Source organism: Hyaena hyaena, unplaced genomic scaffold, assembly GCF_003009895.1.
Source record: "Hyaena hyaena isolate Hyena2069 unplaced genomic scaffold, ASM300989v1 scaffold_0, whole genome shotgun sequence".
Taxonomy (NCBI): Eukaryota; Metazoa; Chordata; class Mammalia; order Carnivora; family Hyaenidae; genus Hyaena; species Hyaena hyaena.
The window spans coordinates 14971856-14996570 of NW_024080632.1; the positions used below are offsets into that span (position 1 = coordinate 14971856).

Here is a 24715-nt window from a genome sequence, read left to right on the forward strand (position 1 = left end):
ACAAACTGTGAGATCATGACCTGAGCCGAAGTCAGATGCTTAACTGACTGAGCCACCCAGGCGCCCTTGGTTTTAAAATTTTTTTAATGTTTATTTATTATTGAGAAACAAAGGGAGACAGCATGAGCAGGGGAGGGGCAGAGAGAAGGGGAGACACAGAATCCAAAGCAGGCTCCAGGCTCCGAGCTGTCAGCACAGAGCCCAATGTGGAGCTCGAACTCATGAACTGTGATATCATGACCTGAGCTGAAGTCAGATGCCCACCAATTGAGCCACCCGAGCGCCCCTAGAAAGGTTGTTTTTTTTTGGTTTTTTTTTTAATGTTTTATTTATTTCTAGGAGACAGAGAGAGAGACAGCGTGAGCAGGGGAGGGTCAGAGAGAGAGGGAGTCACAGACTGAAACAGGCTCCAGGCTCTGAGCTGGCAGTCAGCACAGAGCCAGACGCGGGGCCCGAACCCACGAACCACGAGATCATGACCTAAGCGAAAGTCGGACGCTTAACAGACTAAGCCACCCAGGCGCCCCTAGAAAGGTTGTTTTTAAAAGGAAGATACAGAATTCCTTTTAATTGTGGCAGAATTTTGTTTCTAGGAAACCCAATGGGGAACGGAGGGGAAGCCTTAAAAGCAGTTGGAGCTTGCAGAGCTCGGTAGCGTTCCTACCATCAGCAACGCTGGAAAATGGAATGAAATAAGAGGCGGTAAAAATCTTAGTTCAGGTGTCCAACCCTTGGTCAGCTTTCCAAACTGCATACCTGACTGGACCGAACGCAAGAGCCTTGAAGGTGCTCCATAATTTTCAGGGTCAAGTTCAAATCCCTTCCTCACATGATTTCACACACATGCAGCCTCCTGGGGGTTTCCTTGCGCGTGCCCGGGAGCATCCCCTGCCCCTCCTCCTTGCAGGGCCCTTCCCCACCCCACCACTTCCATGGAGGCTCGGTACAAGCCATGACTCTTTAAGAGGCATCCCAGGATGAGACGTGGCCCCGGGCACCCTCTGGGCACGGACTACTCTGTATCATCCCTGATGATTACTGGTTCATTTTGTCCACTGGACCCCCAACTTGGGGAATGAAGTAAAATAAAGATTCTATCTCCATTTAACCCAAGTATCAGAAAAGGCATCAGCCTATGAGCAAGCAAATAACTTCAGGTCACAGGTTAGGGAGACAATAGGGACTGGTGTGGACTTGGGGGCGGGGGCAAAGCGGAGAAGTCATTTGTCTACCCGCCCTCCCCAGCCAAGGGGGCAATTATTCCTCCGCTCCTGCCACGCAGTCTGATTTTTTTTCCTAAAGAAGCTAGAAATCGAGATGTGTGTGTGTGAAATTTCTCCAGTTTCTCAATGTGGCAACCACTTCTATTTTGGTAAGCCACGGAGGCCCGAATGCCGGTCCCTGCCTGGTCCCCAGTTGTGACCTCCTTTCCAGAAGCAGGGGTGGGAGCAGGGGGCGGGGAGGGATCAAGAACCAAAACCAACACACCAAGGTGATTCCAAAATAGAGATTTATTTATTAAGGATCATTTAGTCTCTGCATAAAAATCACCAGTAGTTCCTCATTGGGTTTTTAACACACATCGATTCTTTTGGGGTTGCTCTGTTTGCCCCCAACACTTTAAAAAATACAGCTCTTTTTAGCGCCAGGAAGGACGTTAAGGCAGCAAGGCAGTGTTCTTGGGTCCCAGCAGATGGAGGGCTCACCCTCTCCCCAGTGAGAGAACTCACACGGTACGTAGTTTCTTAGGTTGGAAAAGCTGTCCCTGAAGAAAATAACTATGCAGAGAATTGCAAATAGCGTCACGTAGGGCCACTTATTTGTGCCTGATAGCTTTAAAACAACCCTCCCCGTGGCCATCAAAGGCGTGCTGGTTGGTTTCGGCTATAAAAAAACTGTCTGGCAAGAGACAGTAAGAAAGAGCAGTATCTATAATGACCATTGTGAGGTCGGGCTGTGCAAACCACAGGAGAAGACACACCAGTTTGCTTTAAAAAAAAAAAAAAATCCCACAACAGGGGCCCTGTGTCATTTCAAATCAAACTCCTCACGGTCCTTAAAATACCCAAAACGTCATTCAGTCAGATCCTCAGGACACACGCTTCTTCTTCAGGTGAGGGGTATGACACACAGTTCCCCAAGGGTTATGCTCTGGGGAGGGACGGGGCGGGGAGAAAAAAACCTTAGAACTTGATTAGAAACATTAATTGATCTTTACCACACTGAAATGAGAAGGGATAAAGTCAGTCTGTGCTGTTGTGAAATTCAGAGGAGATTCGGAAGTAGGGTGGTTATTTATTGCTATGTGAGGATACACCCCCAAAAATGACTTAAAAAAGAAAACCCGGGCCGGCTGGCCCCTGCAGACCCCAGGCCAGGCTCCGGGCCACTCCGGGGTCGGGGGGACGCGGGCCGGTGCGGGCGGCCAGCCAGCTGGATTCACAGTGATTCGGGTTAGCCCGTGGCCGTGCGTGGCCGTGTGCTGGGGTGCGCGTGGCCACGGGGCACACCTACACCTTGTAGTCGAGCTCGGCGTTCATCTTGGTGTACATCTCGTAGATGACGTCGATGGTGGCCGTGTAGTTGACCAGGAAGAGACGGACCTTCTCCAGGCACTCTTCCTCTGTCACGTTCTGTCCCTTGGAGAGCGCTTTCAGGAAGTCGGACTTGTAGGGTGCCGCGTACAGTGCTGCCTTGAGATGGGTGAGAGGGGAGGGGACACAGAGTTAGGGGGCCGGCAGGGGCCACCTGGTGGGGAGCGGCGGGGTCCTGGGAGGGGACGTCCCTGAGGTCCCTGCTACTCATGGCGTCAGAAGGGAAAGGAAGAGGGAGATGTTGTTCCCTTCTACCCCCGTGAGGGACAGCAGGAAGGACACCAGTTTTGGGGACAGACAGACCTGGGTTCAAATTCCAGCTTGTGCCGCCGACTAGCTGTGAGCCTTGAGCAAGTTACTTAGCCTCTCTGAGCCTCAGTTTCCTCATCTGTAAAATGGGGATGATAATGGCATCCACCAGCCTCAGGGGCCTCTTATAAGGATCAAGGGGGGTGTGCAAAGTACTCAGCGTGGCACGGGGCACACAGTAAGTGCTCAGTGTGGACGACCCTCTTCCCTCTGGGTCCCCTGCTCTGGAGAAGGTAGACTGCTTCTCCAGAGATGGCACTTTCGGACCAGGGGAGAAGGCTGCTAATATGGATGGGGGCCTCTTCTGTCCTTTGGGGGGGATGTGACATGTCCCTAAATGTCAAGGCTCCCCGGACACTTGAAAAGCGCAGACACCCAGTAGCGTGCAGAACTGCAGAGCCAGAAAGAAAAGGCTGCAGCTGGGCCAGAAGCCTGGTAGGAGCCTGACAAGCTCTGGAGTCCCAGACGGCATCTGACTGTGGGACCTGGAGCGAGACAGTTAACCTCTCTGAGCACCAGATGCCTCATCTGTGAAACGGACTAAGGACATGTGGTTGTGAAGAACAGAACGCGAGGGCAGCCCACCCTGGCCCGGCACACCAGGCACGCGGGACACGCTGCTGTCACTCAGGTGCGGGCTGCGACAACTTTGCAGGGGGCAACGCAGTGTAGGGAGGGCAGCGCTTTTGTGGCACCTGCCTGGGAAGGGCCCTGCCCCCAGGTCCCCCCGGGAGGGGGGCAGCCAGAGGTGGCCCAGCTCCTCCTGCCTGTACCCAGACTGGTTCCGGACCCAGCCTGTGTCTTGTGGGGAAGAGGCCAGCCTGTTGGACCCTGGTTGTCAGGGGACTGAGGATGGGCTGCAGGAGAGGGTGGCCACGTCAGGCTGGGTGAGACCAGGGACCAAGGGACGAGAGCTAGCCAGCGACAGCATGGAGGGCACCCCAAGGACCTCCTGACATCTTGCCAGTGGGCCTCTCAGCCCGGCGATCCTGGAGGCCCCCAGGCAACCGGGCTAGTGATGAAGCCCCACTTCTAGTAACCCTGGCCAATGTCACCCCAAGAGTGGCATCAAGAGCCCTGTGGACCAGTGTCGCTTCAGCAGCTGCCCTGGTGCCCTTCCTGCCCTCCCTTCCCGGGGTGAGGATCCAGGCCTCGGATCCCAGGGGCCAAACAGGACCCCAGGTCTTCAAGAGCCCCAGCCAGGTTGCTCCCACAGGCCCTTCGGTCCGGCCCCACGGGACACGCAACAGAAACACCGCGGGGCATCTGTCAGGACACCCACCATGGCCACAGAGGCGGCTGGGCAAGCACACGCGATAGGTAGGGCCCCACAGTGCACCAGCCTCACCCCGAACACGAAGGGGCCCCTCCTGGAGCCCGGCTGGGCCCAACCAAGTCTCCCAGGGCCGCGGCTACGCGGGGGCAGGACGGGGGCCGGCTCACCTGGAAGATCTTCTGCACGATCCAGCCGTGGTACTTCTTGAGGGCCATCTCGTAGGCCTTGGTGGCGTTGACCCGGATGAGGTTGGGGTGATTCTCGTCCCGCTCCCCGTCGCAGATGCTCTGGAGGAAGACCTGGATGAAGCGGAGGCCTCTGCGGCCCGGGAGAGAGACGGCGCTTCAGGCCCGCGTGCGCCGCTGCCCGCACCCCTGCACAGACCCTGACGTTCTCGGACAGAAGCGCCTGTCAGCCGCGGGGGCGAATGCGCACGCGCACACGGTGCCGCTCGCTCCTCCGGTGTTGGCTTTGACCTCGCCTCCGTGTAACGTTGCTCAGCGCAGCGTCTCGCGAGCCCCGTGGCTAAGGGAGACCTGCCGCTGGCCGCCCTCCCCGCCGGGCTGTGAGGTCTACGAGGCCGGGTCCGGGCCTGCCTTGACCACGTCTCTGTCTGCGTGGCCTTCAGAGGGCTCACGGCCCACGGACTGTGGACACACGGACGCGCCCGGCCTTGTGCCTGGACGCCCCGCCTCCACCCCACCCCACCCCTCCGCCCCGAGCCACTGTCTATGCCCTCCAGCGGCCACTTGAGCCCCTTCTCCAGGCCCTGCAATGCACAGCATCTCCTCTCCTGCTCCCTCGGCCCCAGGAGGCTAGGCTCAGCACAACCTGTCCACTTCACAGAGGAGAACATCGAGGCGCCCCCAGAAGGCTCAGCCAAAGGCCAGGATGCGGACCCCACTGTCTGACCCCCGAGCCGGACTCCTTCCTTGCCATCCTTCACTCTAACCCCGGGGTCCCTGGATGACCTGCTCTGCTCCTTCCCTGCAGAGAGGGGGGATCTGGCTGGTAGGGGAAGTGGGGGACTTTTAGGGGCAGGAGCACTGGGCCTAAAGGGTGTCCTTATCACTTGTGAGGGAAAGGGAAGTCTCCCATGCCTGGATCAGAGCCCTTGACTGTCAGGGATCAGCGTGGGCTGTGGGACTGAGCCCAGGGGATAAGCCCAGCCCTGCCCTGGTCTGCCCCCTCTCCTGAGCCCCTGCCTTCCTGCAGCCCTAATGACCGCCCCTCTACCCAGCAGCTGGGATGAGGCACCATCTGACCTTGTGGCCCCCCAGCACCTCCAATCAGGCTGGGACCCACCCTTACCCAATCCCGCCTGGTCTCTCTCTGCTCCCACCTTACATCCAGAGCCTGCTCGATCAGACCCACCCAGAGAAGCAGACACACCGGGCCCCTCCTGCCCTCCCACCTCTCCAAGGCCTCGTCCTCCGGGGACTCCTCCTGCTCAGTCCCAGAGACTCTGCCTGGCACCCCTCCTCCAAGAAGCCCTCCCTGACCTCTCTCCGCTCTGGGCACTGCTACCCTGCTGTCAGGATCCACCCACCAGCCAGATACCCTGCCCTGGCTGTGGTGTCTAAAGAGGGACCCCACTTGTTCAATGCAGCATCCCACACGCCCAGCACACAGCAGGTGCTTAGTACGTGCTCAGGCGCTCGGCGCCTCCCTTTACCCGCCCTCCCAGTCACCTGGCTCTGCCCATGTCTGATCCGGATACGAACAGGCTAACTGAGCTGGCCATCACCACCGCCTTGCTCCTCCTGAGAAGCCCACAGCACCTGCCAATGGATGGACCCGGGAGCGGTCCTCGCCCAGGCCTGTGAGGCTCTCGTCATAGACAAAAGTGGGTGGGGGCGGTCCCGAAAGCAGGCTGTGAGGGTGCTCATGGTAGCCACCTGCGCCCTGATGCCCACTCGCTGCACCCTCTGGGTAGTGCACCCTCTGGGCAGCACACCCTCTCTGTTCCATTTCACCAAAGACATGTGTGGTGGGGAGAGGCGGGTGGCTCCTGGGGCGGGGAGACAGACCGGGGAGGAGCACCCTTCCTGACTCCCGACTGCAGGCCCAGAGAGGGCCACACCGGGAACACCTGGGGGACAGAGTATGTGCCTGGCCTCATAGAGGCCACCAGGGGTGTCTGCACAGCTAAAAGAGAATGAGAGCTGTGTGAGCTCAGCAAGCAAAGTGCCTGGGGCTCTCTGAGCCTTGCTGGCCTTATCTGTAAGATAGGAACAACCAGATGCGGCTTCGAGTATTTGCTGGAAGGACGATACACATAGTGATTATGAGCTTTCTTAGGTTTGGGTTAAGATTGTCTGGGTTCAAATCCCCTATCAGGGTACACTGCCTCCAGCCCAGGGGACGAATCTGTGCAAATTAAATAGAGTACCTTCTCCTCAAGACGCTGCATTTCTGTCAAGGAGCTGTCATAAAGTCAAATCAGGCACGTGCATGATGCAACCAGCCCTAGATAGGACAACTTTGTGCAGTGCACAACCTGCACAACTGTGCTTGACCATTGGGGTCCAGCTCTGACCCTGTGACCTGGGCACATTATTTGGCCTGCAGAGCCCCAGTGCCCTCCCCCCCCACCCCGTCCCCCTGCCATGAGATGAGGATGATCACGACACCTAACTCACAGCACGTGAAATACGACCAGGCATATAAACTGTTTAGCACGACGCCCAGAGTATGCACTCACTTGCTATGCCTCTGATGGGACTGGAGCAAGGGAGCCGCAGCAGCAGGCAGGCCTTGGCTCTTTGGGCACTTTATCTCAGCATTTCACATATGTGAAAGGAACGGAGGCGGCCTCGAAGGGGACAGTAGGGTTGGACACTCCTAGTCTGCAGAGCGGGGCCCCCGGGGCTGCACGGCCACACCACCTGCCACCCAAGCCCATCACCTTTTCAGCCACATCAGCGCCAGCGTGGCCCCCACTTTGGGCCACTCTGGCCCGTACATTTCCTTCTCCACCTCCAGGATGTTCTGCAGCGTCCGGAATTTGGCTGGGTTGGTGTCGTACACGGCTTTGATTTTCTGAAACAGAGCACACGGGACTTTCCCTTTGGAAAGGTTGTTCCCACAGATGGCTGTCCCCACGCCCAGTCGGGGAGCCCCCCTCTCCTTCCCACCCACACCAGGACCAGCAGCAGGGGCTTGTGACAGTAACATCCATGACTGTTCATGTTTATTAAGTGCCTTCCGAGAGCCGGGCGGGGCAAAGCACTTTATGGGCACTGCTTTACTTGATCCTCACAGTGATCCCGATGTTGCTGTCATTATCCTCGTTTGCAGATGGGGACCAAGGCCCAGAGACGGGAAGGGAGAGCTGGTGCGGGTGGGCTCCAGCATAGACTGGTTCCAGAGTCCATGTTCTCCGACCACTATCGATGGCACCTCAGACACTGAGCATCTGAAGTGGACGGTCACTTTGGGACTCAAAGATGTCCAGGAACAGGGCTCCTGAGTCGAAGCCGGGCAGTTTGGATCTGAATCTCACCTCGGCTCCTTCCACCCCACTGGGCCTCAGCTTCCTCATCTGTAAAATGGGGAAGGTGACAGACCAGCCTCAGCGGCTGCTGGGATGACAGAATGAGACAATGCAGTGTGCCCGAGGTGCAGGCCAGGCTGTACGTGGATCTTCATGCGGGGGTCAGTGGCTGGACGACGGGCGTCCAGGGGATTCCCAGGAATGGGGAGGGGGAAGGGCCAAGCCAATGCACCCGTGGGCTCTGGAGTTTACGTCTTATTTGGTCGGGGCAGATACAAGAACCAGGAGGTTGCTTCTCAGATCAACCCTTCAGACTGTCATCCCCGACAGGTTGTGACTGTGGGGTATATGACTTCAAAGGAGGACCAAGAGCTCTGGGCCAGATGATCTGGGGGCCACGTCTCCTCCCTGTTCCTCAACCTGGAGAGCAAGTGGCAAGGAGCAGGGCCCTGGTGACTGATGCAGGTTCAGCTTCCCGTTGGGAGGTTCTGGGCTGTGGCTGCCGGGCTAAGTACGTACCGTGATGTTGCCACTTATGTCTGCCTTGATGGGAGTGAACACTGGGGACCCGAGGCAATCTGGGGGCAAAACCAGAAGAGGGGTTCAGATTCCCAACAAGGAGGAGATTCAGGAACTCCATAGGCCAGAGGCTTGGGAACAGGAAGGCAGGTCACTTGGTGTGTTTAGGGGAAAGCAGAGCTGTTTATAGGTGGTAAGAAGGCTTGTGGGCAAGGTAATTTGGAGTGGTGGGCTCCAGGAGAGACCAGTTTCTTGTTGCAGGACTTGTCAGAGCCTTTAACACACAACTGGAATATCTAGGAGGCAGACCCTTTTATCCACAGCACCCTTGCTTCTTGGACAGCCCTGCCCAGAGCTTTCTGCAGTGATGGATATGTCCTATATCTGCATTAATATGGACCCCATGAGACTACTGAGCACTTGAAATGTGATGTCACTGAGGAACTGAATTTGTATTTTCATTTGACTTTCATTCATTGAAATGTAAACAGCACACGTGGCCGGTGGCCACCACATTGAGCACAGCTGTACACCGTACCTTACAGAACTAATGCTTTGAGAAACCCATCCCAGCCACAAAGGTGGATCACCACTAATTGACCAGCTGGCCAGGTAGCAGACTGAGGAATCTTATATGAGGCAGGAGAAGGGCCAGCTTTAGTAAAAATGACCTTCTTGTTCACCAGCTTGTAAGAAAGAAATGCACTGGCGCCGCAGAGACTGCGTGGTTCGGAGATCCTGCCTCAGAGCCGGGAGAACACGTCAGCAGTGGGGCCCCAGCCACTTAACACAGCATGAGGAACGTGGGCTCCACCTCCACCCGGCTCTGCACACACTGGCCTCAGCTTTCCCATCTAGCCAATGGGTCAACAGGACTGATCAGAGATGCTGTGGGCAGGACTTGAAACAATCCACTTCTGGAGCACCTGGGTGGCTCAATCGGTGAAGCATCTGGCTCAGGTCAGATCTCATGGTTTGTGGGTTTGAGCCCCATGTCGGGCTCTGTGCTGACAGCTCAAAGCCTGGAGCCTGCTTCAGATTCTGTGTCTCCCTCTCTCTCTGTCCCTCCCCCGCTAGCACTCTGTCTCCTTATCTCTCAAAAATAAACAAACATTAGAAAAATAAAAGAAAAGAAACAATCCACTTCCAAGACACGTTTTGTTTATGTCTGCAATAGGAATGTTCTTAATTGGAGGGGTTTTTCCCTTCTTGGTGATACTGGTAACAGTGTTTTTTTGTTAAGTTTATTTATTTTGAGGAAGTTGGGGGAGAGGCAGAGAGAGGAGGGGAGACAGAATCCTAAGCAGGTTGCACTATGTCAGCACAGAGCCAGACCTGGGGTTCAAACTCAAACCCTGAGATCATGACCTGAGCAGAAACCAAGAGTTGGACCCTTAATCGACTGAGCCACCCAGGCACCCCCACCCGTGACACCTTCAAGCCGATGAAAGGTAGACCTTGAGATTGGCGGGGCCTGGGACTCTGATCAGCCTGTGGCCTGCCCCCCTCCTTTCCCTCTCTTGTGACCCCTTGGCACTGTCGTGAGGACCTGAGACCGCCCACAGGTCGAGCCCCTTGCTAAGGGTTTGGCACGGAGGACACACACAGGCAAGGACTGGCTCTCTCATGAGCAGGCTCAGCGTGACCTTCAGCCTCAGAGCCTGAAGCCAGCTCTGCACCCCCAACACTCTCCCCGTCCTCGTTGCTGTGTCCAGAGACCACAGGGCCCCGGGGACAAGACGCCCGAGCAGGCCACTGCCGGCACCACCCCCACAGGAGGGAAATGCCAGTGCCAGACTCTCTCTCTCTCTCGGCAGGCCAGGCAGGGCCTCGGTGTGCCTGCCACCTTGACCGTGCAGGAGCAGAGGCGTGGGGGAGGGGCGGCTGCAGACTGGATTCCACCCAAGGTGACCCAGCACACCTGGCCAGCCATCTGGAACAGTCTAAGCACAGCTGTTAAAAGACGTGCGTTGGGGAAACAGCCTTAGACACTATACATGAAACACCCCTGAAGCCAGTGGAAAGGAAGTGGGGAAGGCAGGTTTGAATCCTGCCCCAGACACAGCCCAGCTGAGCAAGCCCGGGGGACCTCGGTTTCCTCTCATGTCCAGTGGGGCAGTACTAGTACTTAACTCCTAGGACTGTCACAGGAGTTCAGAAACCACATACCGGATGCATTTAGCAGAGTGCCCAATGCACGAACACCCAATAAAATGGACTCTGGTCATTCTCATGACTTCAGGCTCCATGGTCCAGCAAATGTCAGCCAGCTGCGCTCAGAAGCCACCAGGCCCTGCGGAATCTGTGCAGAGTGGGAGTACACTGGCCTGCACCCTCGCTCCCTCTATTCTCTGCCTTCCTGAGGCCCCATCCAGATCAGGGCTGCCAGCTCGGCTGCCCCACCACAGGCTCCAGGCACAGGGCCCTCAGGCTGATGGCCAGCCTTCTGTCAGCGACCGGGCTTCTCTCCCGGGCCTGCGGGGCCGAACCTCCTTCCACGGGCTGTGCAGTGCAGCTCCGAGGGGCTGGGCTGGGGGTCCAGGCGGCCGCCCACTTAATCCTGAGCATTCCGCCCCCCGACGACTCCATCATGCTCTTTAATCTTGCCTGACGCACCGCCTCCATCCAGCAGGGGAGGTCGTGGGATTTGCCAGCCCTGTAGCACATTCCAACTGGCCCCCATTGGGGACTTAAATAGCAATGCAAGCAGGCCAGTCGCAGTGACTGATCCCCTTCTGATGGTGCAGACAGGTGTCACCAATGCTGACCCTCACGGGGGCCAGGCAGGTCCCCTGGTGTCTCCGCGAGGACTGGCTGCTTCTCAGCTCTGGGTGACGGCTTCATGTCATCGTCTTCCACAATGTATAATGTCCAAAGATACAGGGTGAACGGATGGATGGATAGGCAGGTGCAGTAAAACATTAACAGCAGAATGCAGGTGGTGGGTGTACAAGTATTCACTGTAAAATTCTTTCAGTTTTACCTTAGGTTTGAAAATTGTCGGGGCACCTGAATGGCTCGGTCGGTTAAGTGTCCGACTTCAGCTCAGGTTATGATCTCACGGTTTGTGGGTTTGAGCCCTGCATTGGGGTCTGTGCTGACAGCCCGGAGCCTGCTTCAGATTCTATCTCTCTCTGCCTCTCCCCTGCTCACACTCTGTGTGTGTCTCTCTCTCAAAAAAATAAACATTAAAAAAAAATAGGAAAAAAACTGTCATATTTAACACGCTGGGGGGGAAGTTAGGGTTTGTGGGGGTTTTTTTCTTTTGCTTTTTTTCCAAGTCCATTTCACCATGACTCGGTTCCGCTATTCACCACCCATCTCCCCCTTGGACTTGAGCTCTGAGAGGGCAGGGACCCGCCTGGTGCCCAGAGTGCCCGGAGCTGGACCCCATCAGGCACTTGGGTGGCATCTTGGGCCCGAACGAGCGACCAGACGGTGGAAAGTTCCCTCCAGGCTCCTTTTCTATCTGCTTCCTCGAGGTGCAGATGGACCCAACCCATGGTTCTAAGCGCCCAGACAACCAGATGGCGGAGAACACGGGAAGCGGACGGGGCCTGTTTCTCTGTCTGACAAAGGAGACCGAGTAAGACCTGACCCGGTGGGGGCCGCTGTGAAGGGATAGGCATCGTGTGTGCAAAGTGAGTGCTCGGTGCCCCGACGATTGCTTTCTCTGCCCCGGGCCGAGTTCGAGGGGCGAAGATACAGACCCGGGGCTTGGGGACAAGCCATGCGTGGGCGGCTCACGGGCTCGTGCCCGCGACGCAGGCCATTCGACGCGCGTTCCCGAGATGCGGGAGGCCCTGGCGGGGCCTCGCCAGCTCTGAAAACCGCTCTTCTGCGCTTTCTGCGCCGCCCTGCCCTGCCCTGCCGCCAGGGAGAAAGGCCTTTTGTTCCGCGTTCCCCCACAGCGCTACGCGGTCGCGGTCACGAGGCCGCCGCAGGCCGCAGGGGCCGGGCCCTGACAGCAGTGGGTATTGTGTGTCGTGGCCACCGCGCAGGGACACAGCCTCTGCTCCACGGGGGTAGGAATGCAGGGCCTCAGCGCACTTCTGGGGTGGGGAGCGGGGAGCAGGGCAGGGGCTGAGAGCGATGGCCCGGGAGGGATGGGGAGAGAGGGGCGGGCGGTGCTGGCAGGGAAGGCGTCTCCGTGGACACACAGACGCGCGCGCACGTTGGGGTCAGTTTCGGAGCGCCTGGGGGCAGCCTCCTGTGCCCTGAGGTCTGCTGCTCGGGGCTCAGGTCTCCCACTGGCCCCGCCCACAGGTGCCTCGTGAACAGGAAGTGCCACAGGTGCAGTTGAGGCTGACACCTGCTTCAGCATGGCCCACTGAAGGTTCCGGGCTCGTCTGTCTTTGGTGCCGTCCAAGGCCACCAGGCCCAGGAAAGCTGAGGGACTTGCCTAGGGTCACAAAGAGGAAGCCAGGCACTCAGACGTAACTATAGAACCAGGGCTGGTTCCGCTACTCCCTCGTCGTTCTTTCTAGAATGTTCCCAGCCATGTGAACTTGCCAGAAAGGAGAGTATTCTGACAGTAGAAGCAGAGGATGATTTTAATCACCAAGCACACGGTGGCCTTTAGAATAGTTTAAACTCGGGCCGGCCCCTGCTCTGCATAGAGTGTGACACTCTCCAGCCTTACCTCTCCTACAGAATGTAGCCGTGCCCCAAAATTACCTTTCTTGTTTTACCAGTTTTACAGGTGCCTCCAAGTTGGTTTTTATTGTCAGCAAACAGGCTCTTTAAAATGCCACCCAGAAGCCCTCTGCCAAAAGGGTAGGGGGGAAGGGGGGCTTGGATGGTTGCCTAGTTCCTCATCTTACCTCAGGGAGAAAGGAAGTTGTCTTTAAAAAAAAAAAAGAAGAAGAAGAAGAAGAAGAAGGAGAAGGAGGAGAAGGAGAAGGAGAAGGGAAAAAGGAAAGGAAAGAAAAATCAGCCCTAACTCCACCGTCTTACCCCCCAGGACCATCCCTAACGGGCAGATTCTAAATACAGATAAGCCTTGGTTATCTGGAATATGTGGCAAATGGCCATTTGGTGTGGAAGGTTTTTCTAAGCATGCTGCTCAATCCAGAAGGCATAAGGAAAATACCACAAATCTGATAACAAAACCCAGAAACCTCTGGGGCATGAGGAGATATCCCATCACCAATCACAGGCAAACAGCAAATTGATAGTTGGAGGGCTAGTCTGTGAAACAAACCACAGACGAAAGATAGTTATCCCTCATATGTAAAGAGCTCTAATAAAGCAATGAGAAAAAAAACCCAACCCAATAGAAAAATGGCATGACGCAGAACAGCAACAAAATGCCTTATCTTGACAATAAAAAGAAGATAAAATTAAAACAGTGAAATACTTTTTAGCTACCTAAATTTGTGAAGGAACCAGCCTTCTCTAGTTCAGTTGCTCTGGATGGAACCCATCAAAATGTAACACAAATGCCCCACAAACGCCCCTGCTTTCGTACAGCAAGCCATGCATAGTTTTCTAAATAGGGCCATCGCCAATAATAGGGATGATGATAAAGGTGTGACCCAGTAATATCACAAGCCTCCCTCAACCCCTCACTAAATGGCTCTACATGGCATTTTCAGGTTTTTTTATTTTTAAATATTTTTTATTTATTTCTAGGAGAGAGAGAGAGAGACAGCGTGAGCAGGGGAGGGTCAGAGAGAGAGGGAGTCACAGACTGAAACAGGCTCCAGGCTCTGAGCTGGCAGCCGGCACAGAGCCCGACGCGGGGCTCGAACCCACGAACCGTGAGATCATGACCTAAGCGAAAGTCGGACGCTTAACTGACTAAGCCACCCAGGCGCCCCNCTAAATAAATAAACATATAAAAAAGAAATCCCAGAAACAGACCTGCCATATGTCAAACCTAGATGTATGACCACAGGAAACATTGTAGATGAATGGGGAAATGACAGACTTTTCTTTCTTTTCTTTTTTTAATGTTTTTATTTATTTCTAGGAGAGAGAGAGAGAGAGAGAGACAGCATGAGCAGGGGATGGTCAGAGAGAGAGGAAGTCACAGACTGAAACAGGCTCCAGGCTCTGAGCTGGCAGCCGGCACAGAGCCCGACGCGGGGCTCGAACCCACGAACCGTGAGATCATGACCTAAGCGAAAGTCGGACGCTTAACTGACTAAGCCACCCAGGCGCCCCGGCATTTTCAGGTTTTGAGGACCACATTGCATAGTTGAAAAGAAACTGTTCTTGATGGGTGAAGGTCACTCCCTCCTGCTTTCTCTGCGGTGCTTTCATTCTGCTGGACACTTGGGTAACAAATAGCCAAGGGGGTCAGTGCCCCTTGCAAAATAAGAGGGTGTAGGTCCCAAGCAAGCATTTTGTGCATGACCTCTGTGACGATTCTGGCTGGACAACCTCCTACCCGGCTCTCCACCACGGTTCACATGAGGGAGATTGCCTGGAGAGCAGAAGGCCCCACGAGCCAGCAGTCACCACCCAACTACCCACCACCCAGAACCAGACTCACTTTTCTGGCTTCGACGTGGCTGGAAAGCAGCAGTTATTACGCACGCTCTGAGCAAGACCGCGGCATGTACCCAAGCTGCCCACGACCCCTGCCAGGCACCGGGGTGACCGGGCCACCCTGCCTGGACCCCCCCTCTCATTCCAGCGTAGGAATAATTTTCACACAGAGATAAAAGCACTCCATTTCTTAGACACAAGTCTTCGCTTTCAGCCTGTGTGATTCAGGATGGAAACACCTACCCCAACTCATAAGTACTTACTTCAAAAAGGAAGGACAGGATGCCCGTGTCATTGATTCTGGGGGCCTTCTCTGGGAAGGTTCTATTTCAAATTCAATTTTTTTTCCCAATAGCTGGATAATAAGGTTCTGTTGTTAAAGTCCTGGGGCAGATTGACTCTACAGGTCCTGGGTTTCAAGGACCAAAAAGAGAGGCACTCAAATTACTGCTGATGGAGATTAATCATTTATTAATCTGCAGGTATGTGGTGTGTGTGTGTGCGTGTGTGTGTGTGTGTGAGAGAGAGAGAGAGAGAAAGAGAGAGAGAGACAGCTCAGTCTGCAAGAAGGCCTACTTTGAGAATGCCCACCTTCCTAAAACTTACCAAGATAAGGCATTTTATTGTTGTTGTCCTGTGAATTGCCATTTTTAAATATATTACTGTTGAAAGAGGAAAGAAGGTTTACAAAACAATCCTGGGGCACCTGGGTGGCTCAGAGGGTTAAGTGTCTGACTCCTGATTTCAGCTCAGGTCACGATCTCATGGTTCGTGAGTTCGAGCCCCATGTCGGGCTCTCTACTGTCAGCGCAGAGCCCACTTCGGGTCCTCCATCTCCCTCTGCCCTTCCACCACTTGTACTTGCTCACGCTCCCTCCCTCTTTCTCTCAAAACTAAACATTTAAACACAAAACAGAAACAATCCAAAACACTGCTTTTAAATTAAAAATCACCCCTATGGCATGCCAACTCTCTTTGTCCATAGTTGTCCCCCTCGGTAAAAGCCAGCCTTGAGGTGGGGATGTAGCTGGGAGACTCATTTTTCTTTACTTGCTGTGTGGCCTGGGAGAAATTAGTCAACCTCTCTGAGCCGCGGTTTCCTCATTTGTAAAATGAGGCTGATAACGGACCCCACCTCAGGACCTCACCTCATCAGGTCGCTGGGAGGCTTAAATGAGGCCTTGTATAAAGGGCTTTGCCCTGGTCTCTGGCACCTAGTAAGTGCTCACGTAAAAAAGTATTCTTTATGCTTATTATGATTATTATTTATAACATCATTTTCATCCTTCCTAACAGGCAAAGCCTTCCTTCGGAGAGGAAATCCAGAAAAGAACGCTCCCAATGACTGAGAAACCACAGGAGAAAGAGAACAAGGGAGGGAGGGAGGGAGGAGAGAAAGTGGGGCCGCTGATGGATATGGGTACAATTAGCAGGAAACCTCCTATCATAAAATAAGGACTTCAAATGTATTCCAGACCATTAAAAAACAAAAAAAAACAAACAAACAAAAAAACGGGCTCTCAGACGAGAGTGGAGTAAGGGAACTTGGGGGAACGGCAGGACAGAAAATGAATCATTTCCGAGCACAGGAAAGTGTGAGCCAGCTGGTTTTTATAGGACCCTGGAGAGGGCTGATCAGCTGTAATGACTTAAAAGCTCGGCTACAGTTAACACGCTAACAAAAAAAAAAAAAAAAAAAAAGGCCCCATACAAGCAACACTGTTCGAAGGCAACAAAAGGACTGAACATCCACCCAGGCGATTTTTAAACTGAAACAATGAAACCTAAGACCAGAACCAGCTCGGCCACTCCAGGTGGCTCACTGACACCAGCGCCCTGGGGCCAGACAGGGATTTCCTGGCATTCCCCTGCCCACTGGCAGGGAAGGCCAGGAAAAGGGTTGCTTCTGCCCCAGGTCTTCGAGGGCTGCCCTTCCCTTGTTGCAGAGCCAGCCCACGTCTCAGCCCTGGGAACCACTTTCCAGCCGTGCGACCTGGTCAAATCCCTTCCCCATTCGGAACCTCAGTTTCTTCTTCTGTAAAATGGTGCTAATTCCTCCAAATCCAGAAGGTCATGAGAAGGTTTGGAAATGAGACTGCGGCTCGTTCAAAGCTCGGCACGTGGGGGCCACTCAAGACAGAAGTCACGCTAGCTATGATCGGGGTCGTGTGTTATGTTTTGCAAAGCCCTCTGTGTCACTCACACTTTCCATTCCCGGTCAGTTGGACACCGGCTGGGCAACTTCACTCTGCTGGGCGCACTGCACAGCCCTGGGATGGCCCGGCTTCTGCCCCTGCGGGCTTCACAGTGGGGCACCGCTCCTCCAAGCAGCCCTGTGCCCAGGAGGGTCTGGGTGAGCTGGCAACAGACAGGGTGGACACTTAGGTCTTTTCCTTCCTGCTTCTCCATTTCAGTCCCTCCGGGAGCAGGAGCCAGACTTCAGCCCTTGACCTCAGCGCCAGACTTTTCTGAACATGGAGACGAGGAGGATCTATTCGCAGTCCCCGGAGGACAAAGCAGGTGGGCATCAGTGGTCTGTGCCCCGTGCTGGCCTCTGGATGCCATCAGTGAGGGTGCTGGAGCAGTCTCAGACCAGCAGCTGGCTCCAGGCCCTGGCCATCAGTCACCAGACCCACCAGGCAGAGGCACAGCTTCTTTCTGGAAGATCTTCGTTTCTTTCCCAAGGGCTGTGCGGCACTGTCTGAAGGCCTGAGGCCACTTGTCCTCCCCGCGCAAAGATGGAGCGATTCTGGGCACTGAGCGCCAAAATCATTGGGAAGATCGTCCCTGTCCTTCCAGGGAGGCCCAGCCTCCCTGCCTTACAGTCGGGGCTGGAGGCCTAGAGAGGGGATCGACTTAGGCGTGGACACGGCCTTGGCACCATGTAACCCAGATTCCAGCTCGGGTGGGCTTGGCCATGTTTCTTTCCATCCAACCACCTAGGATTTTCAGAGCAAGGACTTCAGCAGACAAGACCCAAGTTCAAACTGGCTTCTCCCGGCTGAGCCTCAAAAGCGGCCAACTTGCAGCTGTTACAGAGACAAGCGGCTAACACACTGGGGCCCGCAGCAGCCCTCCCATCAGGGGTTACTCAGATCTTCCTGGGGCCCACCGAGTGGGACACATCAGAGGGACACCAGGCACACAGGAGGTGCCCCTAAAGCCTCGTGGACCCTCACCAACTACTTGCAAATGCACCACCAGCTAATAACGAGAGTCCACAGTTTCGAAATTGCAAAAACCTATTGCACAAAGTGTGTTTTGGGCCTCTTCCTCCCACAGGGACACAGTTTCTTCCTTCTAAAAGTGTCCCTCCTGGGCACACAGTCTATGTCACATCCCTACAGAATCCAGCCTTCAACAGACACTCAACCAAAATGATAACTAACCTGCTACAGTAAGACATCCATTTTCTTGCTCATCTTTCTTGGAATATTCGATAGAAAACCAAAAATAAACATCTACTTGTGTAAACTTAAAAAACAAAACAAAACACCGCCGGGATCCGATGGGTGGTCCTGAGGCCCGGGAGGCACTTGCGGCAATGGGGCAGCTAACTTCCCTCGAAGAAGGGGAACTTGTCAGTGGGGCTGGTTCCCGGGCGGTTAACGCCGTGTCCCAATTACAGGAGCAGCTGGCCTGTCTGCGATGACGATGACTTCTATGTCCCAGTCATTCAAATCCTCATTCAAATGAGCAAGGGTTACGGGCCCAGCTCGGAGGGCCAAGTACGAGACGCGCACCTCGGAGGAAAGCTGTATATCCGGCCTGTGGTTTCCAGCCTCTACTGTGCCCCCGGATTCCTTAGTGGCCATGCAGGTGGCTCCACGAGGGACAGGAAGTCAGGACCACAAGCAGGCACAATGCCAAGACCACTGCGTAAGGAATCCCGAGGCCCGAGTTCTGGTCTGACCTGAGCTCTGAGCTCTGGCTGGACTCTACTGGTTGCCCCGTGGCTGTGTGACCCTGGGCAAGTCACCTCACCTCTTGGGCCTCGGTTTCTCTGGCTGTGTAACAAGAAGATAATTCTGTGCTTCTGGGCTGCCCCGCCCCCCTCCCCGCCCCAAATAGGGCGAGAACTGAACCAAAGGGATGGGCAATCTCTCTTTCTAGGGGGCTCCCTCCGCCTATTTAATGGGCATCAGATACCTGTAAGGCCTGATTCTCTGGATGTAATTAAGTGAGAGATCTGAAGGAAGAAAGATCATCCCTGGAACTTGGCTTTCAAGAACCGAGAGATGGAGATCATTCCCTTCATCTCCTTAATCTTCAGTTTCTCCCTCAACAGTGAGGACAGACAGGCGTGACTTCATGCACCACGTCTGACTGACCTGGAACAGGGCGTTGACTGACTAATAACATCTGCCATGGGCGTGCTTTATGAGCTATGCATGTTGCTAAATCTATTCATTTATTATTATTTTTAAAAATGTTAATGTTTATTTATTTTTGAGAGAGAGAGACAGTGTGAGCAGGGGAGGGTCAAAGAGAGAGGGAGACACAGGATCGGAAGCAGGCTCTAGGCTCTGAGCTGTCAGCACAGAGCCCAACGTGGGGCTCGAACCCATGACCGTGAGACCATGACCTGAGCTGAAGTTGGACGCCTGACGGACTGAGCCACCCAGGCGCCCCATGAGTTTTGTGTTTTAATTCAGGAAGAGAGAGAAAAGCTAAACTGCTTCTAGAAAGAACCCAGAAAAACAAAACAAAACAAAACAAAACAAAACAAAGCACGGGAATGGAACCAACAGCATTCACTCAGCAAATCTGAGCAGCTTACCCGGGGCTAGGCGCTGAAACAGCTCAACGTCACACAGAATGGGATAGGTTCTGTGGTAGTCTAAGGGCCTTGGGAAAGACTTTCTGGATGAGGTGACTTTCCCGTAGTGGTACGTGGAGCCCAGCCGGGAAAAAAAAAGGTGGTAGCCTGGGGAGGAGGGTGTGCCAGGCAGAGACAAGTGACAGCATGGCACCACTGGTGGGGCTGCAAGCCATCCAGAGAGGCTACAGCCCAGATTTCAAGGTAGGGTAATAGGGAGCCACTGAGGCTTCTAGGCAGGGAGTGACCAGATGAAATGCCATCACAGTCTCTCCCTCCCCCTCTCCCGCCACCTCCGCCCGCTAATTGTTAGTGCTGTAGAACATTGCTGCATAATTGACCTAAAAGATGAGAGAAGAGGCCTCACAGAAGTCAGTTGGAAGCTGATCACTCAGTGGTGAGATCCAATTACTGGGTCAAGGTGGAGGAAGGAGCTGGACAAGGGGCTGGCCTCTGGGTGGCCACAGTAAAGCCTGTCCCGTGCCAGAGATTCAGGCCGGAGATAAGGAGGGAGGGCTAGCCCGAGATGTGGATGCTCTAAGCCACACCCCATCTGCAGCCCAAAGAATGAGCATTCACCGGCTGACCAACTCTGCCACAAACCACACCCGGCAAAAGTGAAAGAAACGTGATTTCCTTCCATCAACGCAGCCATTTCACTTCTAAAATGTCCGTCCACCCAGCCATTTCACTTCTAAAAATTAGAAATAATGAAAGAAGTACACAAAGAAACTTAGGCAAGGATGTTCGCTGCAGCGTTGTTTATGAGAGCAGACAGGGAGAGAAGCCAACAGCAGGGGACTGGTTAATTACAGGATGGTCATGTTCAAACAAAGGAATTCGAAGCAGCCATGACAAATGATGACCGGCATGGGAAGATGGTCATGCTGTGTAGTTGGCCAGGGTGGATGGGGGGGGGGGGGCGGCGGGAAGCAGCTTTTGCATTTTCCATTAAAGACAGATAAAAATGAGTCTGATGGGAAAGTCCAGAATGTCAACAGAGATGCTCTCAAAACAAAAACAAGCAAACCACAAACCCGACCTCAAAAGGTTGAGAAGGTATGTGGACTAAGCCCCTAAGAGAACTAGCAGGTCGTAAGTGCTCTATAGAGGACAGGGAGATTTTTATTTATCATTTCTTCCTGCAAAGTTTTTCCTTCAATAAACAGATCTTCCTTACAGCAGTCAATACTTTTTTTAAAAACACAGCTTTCTGGGGCACCTGGGGGGCTCAGTCAGTTGAGCACCTGACTTCGGCTCAGGTCACGATCTCGCAGTTTGTGAGTTTGAGCCCCGCATTGGGCTGTCAGCCTGGAGCCCACTGGGATCTGCTGTCCCCCTCCCTCTACCCCTCCCCCACTTGCGCTATCTCAAAAATAAACGAACATCTAAAGCAAAACAGCTTTCAGCCTCTGCCCTATATATACCAAGAACAGTGGTTCTCAACCAGATTTTGTCTCCTTGTACAAGCTGTTGTCACAACTTGGGGAGGGTGGTGCTACTGGCATCTAGCAGGGAGAGGCCAGGGATGCCACTAAATGCGCAGGACGCCCCCACCATGAAGAGTGATCCAGCCTCAACCACCAGCCGTGCCCTGGCGGGGAAAGCCCGATTTTGAGGCAAGAGTGCTCGCAACCTCCTTCAGATGTCTTGCGTCCACTAAGCCAGACCTGCCCCATTCAAGAAGATGCACGCAAGCCACCTGCATCACCCAGGTGACCAAGATTAGACAGAGCCCCTGTGCTGGAGCCCACAGTGCATCTCAATGGACCAGGGAAAAGCCACTGGTGGGAGCATCCTCCTAAACCCTAAACCCTCAGGAGAAACTCTTCTCCTGGACCACCACAACAGTTCGAAACAGATTACCAGATTTTTTTTAAGAGCGCTAAGAATTATTCGGGGTGGGCCTCCCCCACCCCGAGGCTTCTGTGTGAGTGGCGTCTCTGTCAACAGATGTGATGCCCCACAGCACACAGCGCACAGCGAAGACAAGGGTCCTTTGAGATCAGAGAAAGGGAGGAGGGGATGCTCCTCAGCCCTGGCATCCTGGCCCTGCTGGCTCCAGCGGCCACGGTCCCCTCTCCTCTAAAAGCAGCCAGATAATCACATCCCATGAGGGTGCCCCCAACAGCAGAACCATAGTAGAGGCACCTTCGCTGAAGATAAGGAGAGCTTAACTTGGGGTTTCTCCATCTCAACACAGCTAACATTTGGGGCTGGATCAATTCTTTGTGGTGACAGTGGTCCTCTGCACCATAGGGAATTCTGCAGCATATCCCTGGCCTCTACCTGTGGAAGGCCAGCAGTACCTCCCTACACAACACCACCCCAACCCCCCTCCACCCGACACCACCCCTCCACCCCTGCCCGACACACACATGCAAGCTGTGACAAACAAAAATGGCTCTAGGCATTGCCAGATGTCCCCGGAGGGGCAAAACTGCCCTCAGTGGAGAACCATTAGCCTAAACAGATTCTGAATCCTCGTGCAGGGCAAGCTGGCTGGGTCCTGCCAATGTTCACAGAACAAGAGGCGGGGGGGGGGGGGGGGCATGCAAATACACATTCCTCAATCTGTAGCCAGTGAGTTCCCAAGCCCCCCACCAGGAGAGGCCGTGTTCTCTCAACACGGAGGTAACTGATAAGAACATTTCATACATCCCATGAGCACGGATGAAGCACCTACTATGTGCCAGGCACCGGTCTGGGTACTGAGGATGCGGCTGTGGACATAAAAGCCCCAGACTGTGCTCTCGGGTGGCTCACCCAGGTCTGAGGGTCACACCAGCCAGGTGGCTGCACTTGCTCAAACACTGATTAACTGTCTGCTATGTGAAGGAACCAAAACTGGATCCAGAAACTGATGTGATAACCACTCTCCCCACTCTCCCCCTCCCACAGTGAAGATCTATTTTGGCATTTAAGGCCTCACAGCTTTACACACATTTACCCCTCGCAGCTAGCCTGAGAGATCCGAGAACCCATTTCACAGATGGGGACCACCCGCTCAGAGGTAATGGGAGTGACAGTCCCCCAAGTCAGTGTCAAGGCCCTGTCAGTTTGTGGGTTACAGCTGAACTCTGTCCTGGGGCCTGGTATCTTCCTGCAAGGCCACTGAGTGAATGAGCAGGACAAGGTGCTGGGCAAGCCCACATGGAAGACACGAAAGCAGAGGGTCAAGTTGCACCCTTCAGCCAGGACCCGAAAGGCAAAGGGATTGTATTGTCTTCTATTTCCGATTTTCCATCCAGGGCCTGGGCCAGGCTCAGGGAGGGCAGGAAAGAGGCTCTGAAACTGGCTTAGGGACTGCCTTCCTCATATTCCCAAGGCCTTCCTGGACCTGACATATAAGGCAGGGGGGCTTCTTTTTAGAACCCAGGCCAAGCACTGTGTCTGATGTCACCCCACAGAGCAGCTTCCCCTGACTTGACCCCTGTTTCTAAATGGAGGAAAAACTTTAGGTGGTTCCTCCTAGAAAGGGGTGCCAGAGTTTCACAAATCCCTCTTCAACTCCCCCCCCATACTTCTTCCCTTGGAGCCGGAGTGGGGTGTCTTTGATCTGGAATGGAGGAATTGTGAGGAAAGAAGGGTTCACAAGATCCTGTGAGGGGGAGGCTTGGAGAATGTAAGGAAAAGAGAGGGCTTATGGAATGGGAGGATTATTTTAAGGGGAGGGAGTTGAAAGCCATTCTGAAAAGGAAGACGGGAATGATGGGGTGAGGGACACAGGATTGGGGGGAGAGATGCCTTCGGGGAGATGGGAGGGTTGGGAAATTGAGGATTTGGAAGTGTCAGGGGTGTCTGGGGGAAAGGGATGATTGGGGGAGCTCAAGAAAGTGGAGAACTGGCGCGGGTAGGGGGGCGGGGAGCTTCTTAAGGATATGGTGGAATGTGAGGTGCCTGGAGAGGAAGGATGCAGGATGTGCCATGTTGGAAGGAGAGGGGACCTGGGAGCGGTCCGGTGTAGGGAGAATCTGGGGTGCCTGTAAGGAGAGGGAGTCTGGGGTGCCTGGGGAAATAGGATCTGGGGTGTCCAGGAGAGGGATCGCTGGAGGATGCTCGGGAGAAGGGAGGTTCAGGTGCATCTAAGAGAGCTCTGGAGGAGAGCTGCGGGCTGCCTTCCCCATTCACCCCTGCTCACCGAAGAAGGGCGGCAGGTGGGACACCGCCTCGAGGAAGGGCCCCGTCTCGATCTGCTTGTCCGCGGGCAGCGGCTTCAGCAGGTGCTCGGCCAGCAGCGCCATTTCGGGGTCGAGGCCGGCGGTGATGCCCCAGCCGGCGCCGCGGGCGTCCACGCCGCCCCCCGGGCCGCCGCCGTCAGCGCCGGGGCCGTCACTGCCGCCCGCCGCAGACTCAGGGGACGCCAGCGTCGCCACTTCCGCCCTCGCCGCGCCCGCGTAGACGAGCGCTCAGCGCCGCCCGCCGGCCAAGCGCCTAAGCGCCCGGACACGCCGCCCCGCCCCCACCCGCCCGGCCAATCCGCGCCCGCCGCCGCCGGCCTCCCCGCCGCCATTGGTCGGAGGGCGGGGCCGGCCTGTGAGGCCTGGAAGCGCGGGCACCCGCCAGTCCAGGTCCGCCCAGGTGAGCCGCTCCCAGGTGAACTTGCTGCGGGCGTTTCCTGCAGCCCCGGCGGCTTGTTCCCACTCCGCCCCCAACCCGGACAGACCGGCTCGGGCCGGGTCCTCGCCTAATGGGGGCGTAGAGCTGCCCAGGTCACAACTCAACCCACCGACCAGCCCAGCTTTACAGCCCACCGCAGCCAGCGCCCCTGAGGACACCTGTTTCCCCAAGAACAGAGCCTGTCCTCCAACTGCCCCAGCTAACCTGTTGGACGCTGTTCGGGTCACAGTTCTCTTTAGCTGCAGCAATGGGGACGTTTGATTCTTCAATGATCTTATACCTGTTGGACACTGGACCTGCTCAAGTCACAGGGTTTTAACTTGGCCATGCCTAGCTGAGACTCCGTTGCCTGAAGTCTGGGGTCCTTTCTGGCCTGTACAGTCTGATGTTACCTAAGGGACCTGGCCCAGTTTACAATCCCAACTCAACCGCCACCTGACTGAACACTTGTTTCCCCAAACCTAACCTCAGACCAATAGCCCAGGATACATGCTTGTCGCAACTTGCAGCACCATTCACATCAGCCACAGCCCACCTAGATGCTTGTGTCCTAAAACCCAATGCCCATCTTCCCCCCAAAAATCTAG

The 24715-nt window shown here is 54.9% G+C and overlaps 1 protein-coding gene across 1 annotated transcript; it reads right to left on the reverse strand.

Annotated features, from left to right (window-relative positions):
* Positions 1–1496: 1496 nt before the first annotated feature.
* Positions 1497–23887, reverse strand: LOC120222140 (glycolipid transfer protein). Its single transcript, XM_039219875.1, has 5 exons — positions 23650–23887; positions 8195–8253; positions 7088–7221; positions 4347–4497; positions 1497–2693 (listed from the first exon to the last, which is right to left on the reverse strand). The coding sequence occupies exons 1-5, from the start codon at positions 23750–23752 to the stop codon at positions 2511–2513; spliced, it is 630 nt and encodes a 209-aa protein (XP_039075806.1). The 5' UTR covers positions 23753–23887; the 3' UTR covers positions 1497–2510.
* Between the last annotated feature and the right edge of the window lie 828 nt (positions 23888–24715).